At 36.3% G+C, this 14,845-nt stretch overlaps 1 protein-coding gene across 1 annotated transcript in view; it reads right to left on the reverse strand.

Annotated features, from left to right (window-relative positions):
* The window catches only part of LOC111060177, a 75,555-nt gene extending 72,275 nt beyond the window's left edge, over positions 1-3,280 (reverse strand). The window contains exons 1-2 of the mRNA XM_039422642.1: positions 1,549-3,280; positions 587-1,368 (exon numbers count right to left, since the gene is read on the reverse strand). Of these exons, the coding sequence (XP_039278576.1) occupies positions 587-1,368; positions 1,549-2,440 (1,674 nt within the window). The 5' untranslated portion in view covers positions 2,441-3,280. The remainder of the gene's footprint in view (positions 1-586; positions 1,369-1,548) is intronic.
* Between the last annotated feature and the right edge of the window lie 11,565 nt (positions 3,281-14,845).

The raw sequence follows: 14,845 nt of genomic DNA on the forward strand, positions 1-14,845 counted from the left end.
TCAAACGATCTGCTAGAGTGACGTTCGATTGTGGAGCAGAGCGAAAGTCTGTACGCACCTTAAGAAATGTTTAATTTTTTTAATAATAAAGAAATGATGGAAAGTTATTTGATCAGCTGTTTTAGTACACTTGAAATTTGGACAATATGCATGTCAACAATGCTTGCCATCGTCGACTGCGGGAATTTACGCATAAAGGAACGTACCTATAGTGGAATGATTGATATTATTACTGGAAAGCAATCTGTATGACATAGAATTCACTAGAGTGACGTTCGATTGTGGAGCAGAGCGAAAGTCTGTACGCATCTTTAGAAATGCTTAATTCTTTAATAATAAAGAAATGATGGAAAGTTATTTGATCAGCTGTTTTAGTACACTTGAAATTTGGACAATATGGATGTCAACAATGCTTGCCATTGTCGACTGCGGGAATTTACACATAAAGGAAACGTACCTTTAGTGGAATGATTGATAGAACTAGTGGAAAGCAATCTGTATGACATGGAATCCACATGCATTTACAACAGTTAGTGAGCATTGCAACACATTAGTTGTGACACATTCTAGGTGTCCTCCGACTCACCTGCGGCGTCCATGTAGACGTGGCGGCAGGCGTGGCACGCGTTTGGCTCTTGGAGCGGCCTTTCCACACCTTGCGGGCCACAAGTCGCGTGCCCTGCTGCACGACAGATGAGGATGACTTGGATTTCTGCATGGACCCGGCAGCAGCTGCGACAACAGAACAAGAGGATGATGAATGCTGCAGACCGTGAAGCAGATTCGACAGAAACATCTGACCTGATGACAACAGGGATTTGGTAGCTGGTGGTGGGGAAGACACCTCCGAAGGTGCATCCTCCTCTACATAGACCAGTTTCAAGGATTTAATCGCAGACACCCAGGACAGATCTGTCTGTACACCCTTATCCTGATCTTCATCCTTACTGATTGGGTCCTCTGGTTTCGCCTTGATGTCCCTCAGGGTTTGATCATAATTAATCCTTTTAAACCTGTCCGCTTTATCAGAGTCCATACTCTTCTTCCTAGCCATCCTTAAATACCTCTTGATGGTGTCACTCACAGATTGTGAGACATCATCATGGTTGAGACTACTCCTCCTCCCTCCACTACCACTCCCCCCACCCGACTTCTGTGCAGCCTCCTTTTGTTGGGCAACCCTCTGTGCCTCCTCTTGGCGTCTCACCTCCTCATCTATACTGGCCATCATCTGCTCTGTGATGGGGTCTGTTTGTGTGCCGTAATCCATGTCCCCGGAGAGGGGAGTGTCGCTCTGGGGAGGACTGCTCCAAGGGGATGCCTCGTCGTTCTCCTCATCACCCTCGTCAAACTCTGAGTATTTCCATCCTGAGGAACCAGGAAAGTTGGACAAACTGGGGTTGAATGCCCTCCTAAATGCACCTGAACCACTCCAGCCACTGGGTCCAGCCCCTGACAAGTTCATCCCTGTTCTAGATCTTGATTTCAGTATCCCTCTAGCATCTCCACCATCGAATCCCCTTGATGTGGCACCCCCTGATGAACCACCACTACTACCCAAAGAAAACCCTCTAGCTCGTCTCAGCTCAAAATACATCTTGTGAAGAAGCTTCCTATCAGTCAATATATCACTTATCACTTTATCCCTGTTGGTGGACTTACTGTAATACCTTCTCATAGTTTCTATGAGTTGTTTTTGGGTAGTATCAACACTATACGAGTCCGATCTAGATTGTTGAGACTCTTTCAACTCAATACTAGCTAGGTGGGCAGTGAGACGATCAAGGAGCTCTTGGTGGTCCAGTGCTTTAGATGAGGTTCCATCATCGAAATGACAGAGAACATTTTCGATTAATGCATCTTTGGGTGAGGTGGTTTCTGGGGGAGATTCTTTACGTCCAAACAAGAATTCTTGTTTCAGTTGGAGGAGTGAGGGCCGGGTGACAAGTTTTTTGAAGGAGGGATCTTCAGTGGAAGTCTTTGCTTCTTTCTCTTGTTGTTGTCTCAGATCATCCGCCTCGTCAGCTGAGCTAGTCTTGTCGCGACAACTGCCTCCTTTCTTCCGGCGCCCCCCGCGACTCCGCCCACGTGCCCGGAACCCCAGTGCACCCGGGTACGACTGCTTCCTCCACAGCAGGAACCTGGGCTCCCGGTGACACACCTCCTGGAAGTAAGCCTCGATCTTGGGCACATCGTCGGCTCTGTTCAGTGCACCGTCGGGAATCAACTTCCTCCCGGCATCCGCCATGTACCGCCATGTTTTCCTTGTCAGCAACCATCTCTCCCTTTTGCCCTTCCTCTCCTTTGTCACGCCATCCGTCTTCGGCTTCCCCATCTCTGTTCCTCCGTCTCCGACACTCAAATCGCGACTAGTTCGTCTGTATCTAGCCTTCGACCTTGTTCTAAAACTACTGCGTTTCTGCAAGCTATTATCACTCATTATGTATTATGTATTCTCAAATAGACTCCTCTGAATGCAAATCATTGGCATTCAGAGAAATCATCAATAATTATGAGACACTTGCAAACACGGACTCTCTACCACTCTGTTCAAATGTTATCTACAATTTCATCATCTAAGAAACTTCAAGATAGCTGTGTTCGATTGTTATTCACAATCTCATCATCTAAAAAACTTTGCGCTTCAATAACCACCACTCAATTTCTTGAAATTTGAAAATTTTTAAAAAGTCAGTTTTCAAAATAACGTTCAACAATCGGTTGATATAGGTGAAATTATAATTGGGATGCACTTGGACATTTGATCTCGTCGAATGGGTGATCTTGGATTGTGAAGTAGTTCTTGTATTGTTGAAGCTGATCATTTTGTATGATAGTCAAAGTATAGCTAGCTCAGCTATTGGTCAACTAACAAGAACACTATTAAGAAGTTATATATAATGTTTGATCACAAACTAAAACAATCACATATAATTTTGATGTTTGAATGTATATATGGCGATCAAACGTCAGTCACTTGATCATGTGCACAGAGTTCCAAACCACTGATGTAGGAATAGATGCAGTATTCCAAGTTCAATAATTTGGAATATTCAAAGTGTCTTCATTATTCTGATATGATATAGAAGATTTAAGTCATATGAATCTTTTCTTAAAAACACTTCACAGAAAATGGGCCACTTTTTAATAAATTAATAAAACCAATATAGAAATCTCGTAGTACCCTTTATTTTTTAAAAACTTTGAAATAGTTCAAGGACTAGTTTTGACCCTAACTTAGGTCATTTCCAAGTTGAATCTTTTTTGTTGTTGACTTAATCAGAGTTCAATAGTTGGCTTATCTGAAAATACGAAAAATTTATGAGATACGAAACCTTTATCAACATCTCTTCAGTTTGTGTGTGATGTGACGATCCAAGATAATGAATAATCACAAATAATGGGGACAAATTTCAAAGTACAGCCTGATTCAATTCAATTATAGATAGATTAATTCCATGGAACTGAACCTAATAAGAGTACAGCGAATGAACGGAGAACATCCCTTTTAAGATCATGCAAACTCCTATCATAGAAAAAAACGAAAAAATACTTGTTTCTTTACCTCAAACTCCAACTGTATTGGATAATAATTATGATCCTAACGCAACTAAAATCTATGTTCACTTTGAGCAATGTGATTGAGCTGATTAGTTACAAACTTTTTTCAGAATTCGAGGGAGGTGGAACTTCACAGGGCATCTTTTCCTAGCTTATATTTATCCGCAAGAAATGTGGAAATAGTAGAAGAAAAGGATTTCATATACCGTGAAATGGAATTTTAGTGCTACTGCTCTAGGAGATGATTAGATAGGAAAGAAATATTATGTTAATTCATATAAAATCATGTTGTACTAGGCTACTATTTGACAATCATTTATTTCATTTATTCATAGACAATAGATACAATGCAGGTAAAAACAACAGGCATTCGCCCAAAACTGCTTTAAACCTTAATTCAGAATACACAGTCTAGAAGTTATGTAAATGATAACTTAATTCACACACTATTTCGAGCCCAAAAAATGTATGTACTACAATAATTTTGAATTTATCGTGGACCAATTGTAACAATAAATTGAATGACAAGTCTAGTCAATAAATCATTGAACAGCCATGAACTCCCAAAAGTCTCTAGTCTCAAGAAGTATGATGAGTGGGTATATCCTCTTGTGATTGATTTTGGCAAGAAAAAGATCGAAAAAAGACAGAGATGAATATTAACAAAACCCAAGAATTTGAGAGATGTTGAGAGAAGATAAAAAACCGTGAGAAAGACAGCGTTAGTCATTGCAAAAGGTATCGTTTTTCGAGGAGTAAAAGTGTCTACTAAAAATAGTCGGCTGTTGCAGATATATGCCCGTCGGTTGAGGTTATTTTAGATTTTGGAATATAGTCCTATGTGACGTCATCGCAACATCTATCTCCGTCAGACATTTCATAACTTCCTGACTGAGAACTCCATTGTTGCGGTGAAAATCATAACAATGTCAATTATTTTCAGCTGCTTTGAGTACCAATGAAATACATGACTCTCCATTTCAATACTGTTTGGAATGCATACATTATTGTGTTCACTGTTTCATGGAGCTCAAAAATGGAGTATTTTGGAACAAATAAAGTATTGTGGAACGGAAACAGTTGATAGTAATAGGGGTACATAATAAACAAGATCGATTTATTGCATAAAAGTTTTTGCACGCTTTTCATGTGAGGGCAAATTTTGCCTTCCTGTCAGCTGTTCCAGTTTTTTTCAAGATCTTTTGATTTTTGTCAATCAAATAGATCCCTCATCGATTCGGTATTGTTTCATAGTTAATTAAACATTCTGGATCATAATCTGTTCCATTGTTATTAAAAAAGTCAATAAAATAATCTTTCAGAATGAGAGGACTAGATGATGTATGGATAACAGTATGAATAACTGAATCATCTATAACCACAATTTCAACCTTCAACCTACAACCTTCACAACTACTCAAAAAGGAAAATCACCTTTATTGAAAAATTTGAGTACAATATTATGTGATTCATTCCTTATTTCTATTTAACAGTAATCCTGTTTCCAATATTTCCCATAGTAATAAAATTATGCTTAATTGTTAACCCTGTGATCGCTTAATTATATTTGTGAATTACTATTGTCATGTGATCTAAGGTCAGGTATTAGATAAAGAATCTTTCAATGTGGATAGATCAAGCCAGCGAGCTTCTTGCGCTTTACTCACAGTATATTATAATAATAATATCGAGTGACCTGGCTGGCTCAGGTCTGGTGTCAGAGTTTTCAGGTCGCAACTGATCAATTTCAGGGCCTCTGACATGACCTAACGACTGCTTTTTAGGCAGCCGGGACTGACGGCTTAACGTGTCCATCCGAAACACGGGAGTGGCCCGAGATAAATATCTTGCCCGGGCCGGGCAATAAGTGACTCATTGACTTTACCTAGTCATCATTGATGCATGTATAGTGGAGAGTCTATAATTCCTGGAAATCTGGAACAGCTGATCATTATTTTTTCTAAGGAGCCCATTGACCCCTGCACAAATGCATGTGAAATTTTAATCATGATTAAATCCACGAGAACCAATCAGACAGCTGTTCTGGAAAGAATACTTCTCTGAATGGTTCTTGTGAAATTTACTCACTATTAAAATCTAACAGGCCAATAACCAATAACCAATCAATTGAGTTTTGATCTTTCTAAATTAAGAATACTAGTAGTTCTGTGAACAGTAGACCTTACGCAGTATTCTCATCCACAAGTACCTGATTGAAACTAAAGACCTTATGGAAATACAGCAATAGACTGGCTTCTCCACTCATCTGTGTAATCACTTGTCAGCTGATCTATAATGAATAATTCTATAGTCTGATTTTTACTCTAATATTGGCATATGAAGGAGGCTCCTTTTTCCTTTTATATTATCCTTGAAATGCAAAATTTTCAAAAACCTTGTATATACGTCGACGTGCAATCAAAAAAGGAACATATCTGTCAAATTTCATGAAAATATATTACCGCGTTTCGCCGTAAATGCGCAACATATAAACATATAAACATACAAACATTAAGAGAAATGCCAAACCGTCGACTTGAATCTTAGACCTCACTTCGCTCGGTCAATGATGTTTGGAAGTATTTTCACTGACAATTGGGCAAGAGTGGTAGATACATAACCTACTATTTGTACTATTAAAAAAATATGAATCAGAATTGGGGCATGACAGTTTTGGGCAGTGCCCCTTGGCCCTTCCCCTATCATTTCAATGGATTGAGTGTCAGTAAATGATTGAATACATACATAAACTGCACTATTCCTGATGAGTAAAACAACCATATGAGGCTTAAGGTGTGTACAGACTTTCGCTCTGCTCCGCGATCGAACGTCACTCGAGCAGATCGATCGATGATCGACCGGGGAGCAAGAGTGGAACGCGAGAAGAGCCAACATCTCCCGTAATGTTCATGATCGGAGCGATTGCGGTGCGAGAGCGGGGCGTGAGGGAGCGAATGCGGAGCGTGCGTGGAGCGAGTGTGGAGCGTGAGCAGAGCGTGTTGGAGGCGCATATATCAGTACGCACCTTAACATGGGTGATGAAGAAAGAAGCAATGTTACGAAGTGACAATGAAAGAACCAACATTTTTGATTTCAAAATTGATTTGAGAATGATTTCAGATTGATTTCGAATACAAAAAACTGTTAGTTATTGAAGCTAAGCAGTGGCATCAAGAAGTCACCCTCACAACGTGAGCACCGAGAAAACGTCACACATCTCACGTGCTCGGAATGAACACTTGTGGAGCATACAGAAAAAGAAGAGTTTTTGCGGAGCTACCGAGTTAAATAATATTTTCCTACAGTTACGTTGAATGAAAAGTGGCCATTGCTGCACTGATTACAGAACGCAAAGAATCACTTTTCCGCTCTAGTGCGGGAAAAATTTTTCTGCACTCCAGATTTGCAACATGGCAACGCAAAATACTTAGTAGGTTATATGGAGCAACAGTGCAGCAAAATCAAAATGAAGTTGGTAACAGTGACCGGGCTGCTATAGTGAGCAGAGGTGCAACCAAGCACAACGCGCTAATTATTACATTATATATTATAACCAAGGACAACGAGGACTTTAGGATTTTAGGATTAAGGTTTTTATCAATAATAAAATTACACAGAAAAACATTTGATGGATTTCAGGCAATTTTACCCATAATTACCCACTTTTCATATTCAATGGTAACTGTAGGAAAAACTTAATGTGAAATACGTGCGCAAAGTTCCTCTGCTGCACTCAACAAACCATTCCGCCCTCGCCTACGGCTCGGGCGTAAACGTTTCTTTCGGTGCAGCAAACTGACACTTTGCGCACTAGTTGCACAAATAACTATTGCAGACAATATTATTAGCCTACCTTCTCCGCTCTAACTGCAAAAAAACTTGTCAATACGATACAAGCATTCATTCAGTAATCACTGATGCCAATTAATGTCACAACAAAAAAAAACAACAGATGAAATTGGCAAGTCTCATCTGTTGCAAATGTCTCAGCTACGTCATACGGTACATGCACAGATTCACCCATCATATCACCCTCTCTCACTCACACTGTCTTTCTCTCTCTCTCTCTCTCTCTCTCTATGAGACTATAATACCATATTGTATGTATTATTATGCATCTTACATTTTTTGTTAATTATTTTAGAGTTATATAGAATTATCATCTAAATATTATCATATCTCTTATTATTATGAGAATGTAATAGAATAATAAATTTATGTTATGTAGCTGTGTTATAATTTAAGATAATTTGTAAAACTATAATTTTGTAACCATGTTACCATAGGCGACAAGCCTAGTAACGATTGTAAAATAAATTCTATCTATCTATCTATCTCTCTCTCTCTCTCTCTCTCTTATGGTAGAGAGTTAGTGGGAAGGATATTTTGAATATTATTTCCAAAGAATGGACATTGATATGTCCAAAGCTCCACCAATTTATGTAGATGCATAACAATATTATCTATAGCTATTACCAAATTGCTTTTTTCGTATCATATGCAGTTCAAAAATCATTTAGTTAGTCTATATTATGTAAATTCATCTATAATTTTGCTGTGTTGTGAGTGTATAAGCCAGTATTGTAATCTACATAAATAAAGTACTCAATCAAAAAATCAATCTTTTCTTCTTCATATTATGAAGAAGTTAATGTTCTGTTATTCTTTTCTTCTTCATATCTTTTCCCTGTCCCCTTATTTTTCTCTATTCTCTCTTCCTCCTGATCAGAGCTTTCTGATATCTTATTCAATAATTAATCTGTCATTTTCCACAAATTTTTCTTCTCTTAATTGCATTATGAATATTTAATAATTGATCTTCCATTCTCCAATCATCTACTAATTTTTCTTCTCTTAATCCTATTATATTAAGCGAGCAATATTTCTGTATTTATATATCTGGTTATTTTTATATCTAGTTATTTCTATATCTGGCTATTTTTATATCATTCTGGTTATTCATGTTTAACGGTTCTCGAAAACGGCTCCAACGATTTTCACGAAATTTGGAACATAGTAGGTTTATGATATGAAGGTTCGATTGCTCTAGGTCTCATCCTTGGGAAAACTCGCTGAACGACATTAGAAGGATAATTCATCCTTGGCTGAAACAGCTGTGGATAGTGAAAAAGTGAGTATGTGAAAAATCAAATTATCGCATCCCCGAAATTCATAAGATGACATATAGCCAGCTGTGAAATATAAACACGATCATTTTAGAGAATTGTGTTCTGTTTATCAATGAATAAAAATCCGGTGTGGCGCACTAACACAACTTTCCTTGCCGTTATGAAAATTGATCACGTGACGCTAGTGTACCCGCTCATCTCAAGTCTACTATTCAAAGATTTGAGCCAGCTGGTGACAGGGCAATAACGCTGGAGACACACTGCTATCTCTTCATAGTGAATCATTTAATAGAATCAACAGTTGCCAACAGTTTGCAATTGGATAATCACATTTTCTCGAATCTCGAGCTTATTTTTAATTCTAGGTGAACATGTTACTGGACATTAATTGTAGAGATTCTCATGCCCAATATTTTCCACTCGAAATTTTTTGTTTGAATTGTATCTGAAGCCTGATAATTGAGAATCTAAAATCAAACTTTGCATAGATGGGGCGGAACTCCTGAATTTTTTACAGATATGGGACTTGTGGCAGTTGATAGAGCTTATCGATAACTATTTTAGGTATGAATTTGATCAAAATCGTTGGAGCCGTTTCCGAGAAAATCACGAAGAACCCTGTTTTTGACAACATTTTCGCCATTTTAGCCGCCATCTTGAATTGCATTTGATCGAAATTGTTCGCGTCGGATCCTTATAGTGAAAGGACCTTAAGTTCTTAATTTCAAGTCATTCCGTTTATTGGGAGATGAGATATCGTGTACACAGACGCACATACACTCATACACACACACACACACCCACCACACACACACCACACACACACACCACACACACCACACACACACACACACACCACACACACACACACACACACACACACACACACACACACACACACACACACAACACACACACACACACACACCACACACACACACACACACACACACACCACACACACACACACAACACACACACACACACACACACACACCACACCACACACACACACACACACACACACACACACACACACACACACACACCACACACACACACACACATACAGACCAATACCCAAAAACCACTTTTTTGGAGTCTGGGGACCTTGAAACGTATAGAAATTTAGAAATTGGGATACTTTAATTTTTTTCGGAAAGCAATACTTTCCTTACCTATGGTAATAGGGCAAGGAAAGTAAAAATAACAAGCGAAGCTCGGTGCCCCGATATTATTGCATTAATAACTCTTTTTTAATACAAGTTATGAAATTTCCTCAGAATACTATCTGTTCCCATAATACTATCGTTTATTTTGTTTAATTATCTGGATGTATATTTTGTAATGCTATTTTTGTGCAATGGGTCTGTCGAGACCTAGCACAGCAATCAATAAAATCAATCAATCACTCTCTCCGATCACGGTCGAGTGTTAATAGGAGGGATATTATTTTATATACGTTTCAGAGAATCGACAATAATAAATTGTTGAAACACCGCCGATTCATAAAGCTCAAATTATTTATTTGAAATTTCATTCTTTACATTACATTCAATTTATTTATTTATTTATTTATTCCATTGTCATTACAGATCATAAGTATAATAAATACAATATGATTGGGAGAAGACAACAGGCATAGCCCAAAACTGTCTTCTCCCAAATTTTTACAAATACAAGTGTCAAAAAGAATAAGGTTAAGATTTCACTTTCACTTCAAAAAGTCTAATTTCCTCTTCAAAACTAAAGACTAAACTGAAAATTTTGAATTTTGATATTTAATCACAATATCATATTATTATTATTCAAATTGCATTCAATCTTTATTCTCGTTGATCAATTTATCATACTTTGTAAAACTATTTAAATAATTAGCAATACTGTCATTTAATGTGAATTGGTGTATAAGCCAGTGAATTACATTGTAACATACATGGATATAGAACTCGAACCCAATCTTAATCTCTCTAACTTTCTCTCCTCCTCTCTCCCCATCACTAACTCTCTCACTATTCTTCTCTCTCATTCATTTAGTGTATTTCCACTCCCCAGTTCTTTCTCTCTAGCAATGCCAGGACTGTGTCAGTTGGAATCACAAGGTCTCAATTGTATGTGAAAACATTTATAAGTATAACAAATTCACATTCTTGTTGAATCTTATGATAAACGATGGTTATCTGTTTCAATATTGTGGTTAATGAGATTATTCTCTTATGATCTACAATTTCGGGATGCTTCAAATTTTATCTAATACAGTACACGATAGTTTTAGCAAAGAGAAGCATGAACGAATTTTCTTCCAACCCTGTTTGATTCTAGTATCTTGTTAGTATTTCATCCTACTCTATGAGTTGAAGTATAAAGTTTGAAGTTATCCAGTGATCTGAGTGCAAATATCTAGTCTTAAGGCTGTGCAAAGACTGAAAATAAACTTTCTACTGGTAATATTTTTCAAAGTTTTTCGATCTGTATTTTATCAAGCTATAGAAATTGAAAAGTTTTCTCAGGAAAACAATTTTTTCCGATCATTACTCTTTGAGATATGAGCGCCTGAAGTTCAAATTTTTGGAACATAACATTCCAAATTCGGTAAGAGATGAATCCATTAGAGGATAAATTGTTCTCTTTATCATTAAACTGTTAAACTTAATTATTATAAATTGTTAAACTCTCAGTTTAACAATTACAAATTGTTAATTGAATGGAACAAACATTTTCTAAGAATATCAATTTTTGAGAAAGATATTCAATTTACTAAAAATGACCAAAAAATACTTTCAGTTGAGCCATTTTTGGTAAATTGAATAACATTCTCAAAAATTGATATTTTCACACTTTTTCTCGTTTTATTCAATCATCAATACCATGAAGAATTCATCCACTAAATCTCATGAATTTATCAAATTTTAAATGTCCTGTCCCAAAAATTTGAACTTTAGGCGCTCATATCTCAAAAAGTAATGATCGGAAAAAAATGTTTTCCTGAGAAAACTTTTTCATCTTGATAGCTTGATGATATACAAATTGGTAAACTTTTGAAATATCACCAGTAGAAAGTTTATTTTTAGCCTTTGCATATCCTAAACAGCATCTGATAAATAATGAAAGAATTATTGTAACTGTCTCATGACATGCGATAGAATGGATCTATGATCGATCCTTGATTTATGATAATGGAAGAGAGCTCTAATGCAGCTGGGAGGAAGTGACTTCAATCAGAGACAAACAAATAGAGAAACTATTTGTCAATCAGACAAACTTACGCTTATCCTTCATCTATGGTTCAATGTATCAAACTTGACCAAACCATTCTACAGTACATATACTCCTCATCACTAAACTATCAATTGTAAAAGGTGAGAAATCAATAACTGGTTTCTGAAATTTGCGTTAGTATGGAGGAGCTCAAAAAATCAGATCAATTACAAAAAATGGTATTATTTACTTTAAGATTTTGCAGTGTTGAATTCGATTAACACGATTAATTATACGATTTTTATATCGAAAGATTAAGATTCTTTACGATTCTTATATTGAACTTCACTTTAAATTCTCAATAGATATTTCAATTCCATTTTCCAACTTCTCCATCATATTTCTCTTTTGCAGTGTTAAATTCGATTAACACGATTAATTATACGATTCTTATATCGAACGATTAAGAATCGATTAAGATTCTTTATGATTCTTATATTGAGCTTCACTTTAAATTCTCAATAGATATTTCAATTCCATTTTCCAACTTCGCCATCATATTTCTCTTTTGCAGTATTAAATTCGATTAACACGATTAATTACACGATTTTTATATCGAACCTTTAAGAATCGATTAAGATTCTTTACGATTCTTATATCGAACTTCACTTTAAATTCTCAATAGATATTCCAATTCAATTTTCCAACTTCTCCATCATATTTCTCTTTTGCAGTATTAAATTCGATCAACACGATTAATTATACGATTCTTATATCAAACGATTAAGAATCGATTAAGATTCTTTATGATTCTTATATCAAGCTTCACTTTAAATTCTCAATAGATATTTCAATTCCATTTTCCAACTTCTCCATCATATTTCTCTTTTGCAGTGTTAAATTCGATTAACACGATTAATTATACGATTCTTATATCGAACGATTAAGAATTGATTAAGATTCTTTACAATTCTTATATCGAACTTTACTTTCAATTCTCAATAGATGTAAAAATGTAAAGTAACATTAAATTAAATTTAATTCCTTTAATTTTTAACTTCTCCATCATATTTCTCTTATCAGCAGCATTGCTTTAGATTTTATATAGGAAGATGTTCCACTTGCCTCTATAATTTACTGTACAGTAATCAGAATTATTCTCCAATATAACAATAATTAATAATTAATTAATAATTATTCTCCAATCACGACAAGTGTATTATCAATAATTATTATCTTGGAGTAGCCTAAACTGAAAAGTTGATCTTATTTTCTCTTACAACCGCTGTTGGTATTATTATACTTCAACCTTCAACATTTTGCAGTGAATCTTTCAATTATAATATTTCACTTGACTTTCACTTTTTAATTGATATTTCAATTCCTCAAATTTTAAACTTTCCCATCACATTCCTCGTATCAGCATCGCTTCAGATTCTATAGGAAGATATTCCACTTGTCTCTATAATTTACTGTACAGTAATCAGAATTTTAATAATATTTTAATACAAGTGGATTATTATCGTCTACGAGTAAACCGAAAAATCAATCTTATTCTTTCGCCTACTCTCTGTCACTCCCTCTCACTTTCTCACACACTCTCTCTCACTCTCTCTCACTCTGTCTGTCGTTCTAACTCTCTCGCTCGCTGTCCCTTTCTCTCTCCTGTGGCGCTCAGAATAAACCGCGAGTTTTCTAAAAGCGTGCGATCCAAAAATGATTTGCCTTTCCAAATTTGTTACTGTTGGTACCAACCAACTGCAGCCTGTACTCGGGCCACTGCTATACTCTCAATAATCACAATACAACTTACACTACTTTAAACTGTTAGTATTTCCCATAAATTCAAATTCAAATTCAAATTCAAATTCAAATTTATTCACTCGAAATTCATACAAAATATCAACAAAAATTACAGCAAAGGCTTAGAGAGAGATGGTCACTATAACCTGCGTACCATACAGTATACACAGTCCATCAAATATATGACCATATTATAGTACTAAATCACAATGATAAATGATTCACCAGTATACAGTTAGATTCACCAATATAAGTATTCCTAGCTACATTCGGACTGTTTCATACATTATAATAATTGGATTAGTCTTGGGCGTAAGCCTGTGGCACTTCTCTGTAAGTTGTGTTATTCTGAATGATTAAATAAATAGATGACTTTTATACTGCAGTTACATTGGCAATTCCTAAATTCGATAGTTTACTCATAACATACAATATCTATATATATAAAAGCGGAATGGCACTCACTCACTGACTGACTGACTCACTCACTCACTCACTCACTCACTCACTCACTCACTCGCATAACTAAAAATCTACCGAACCAAAAACGTTCAAATTTGGTAGGTATGTTCAATTGGCCCTTTAGAGGCGCACTAAGAAATCTTTTGACAATATTTCAACTCTAAGGGTTGTTTTTAAGGGTTTAAAGTTCGTCTTTTAGCATGTATATTCTTCTTCTCCCAATCTCTTAATTATAATTGAAATTTCCATATCATATGTTACTATAATCTAGATAGAGTACCACTTCGAAACTGTTGTTAACTGGCAACTAAATTAATAATTTTGTCAGGTTGACATTAAGTTGAGTTGACTTTGTTAGGTTGGAACCAAGTTGAAGATTTAAATGCATTTATCGCGGAAAAATTGATTGGGCACTGCTACTTCAATCCTGGGAATATTATATTACTAGCCGTCAGGCTCGCTTAGCTCGCCATATCCGTTTAGCCAGACGTTTAGTGTGGACCCCCGACTGGATTGTCCTAACATATGATAAAAATGCTCAAATGAAAAATGCAGGCGAGCGAAGCGAGCCTGCTGATCTCATTCTTGGACGATCCAGTCGGGGGTCCAGGGGGCTAGACGGATATGGCGAGCGAAGCGAGCCTGACGGCTAGTATGGTATATATTCGACTGTATGATTATTGGTCTCTCAA

Source organism: Nilaparvata lugens, chromosome 3, assembly GCF_014356525.2.
Source record: "Nilaparvata lugens isolate BPH chromosome 3, ASM1435652v1, whole genome shotgun sequence".
Lineage (NCBI taxonomy): Eukaryota > Metazoa > Arthropoda > Insecta > Hemiptera > Delphacidae > Nilaparvata > Nilaparvata lugens.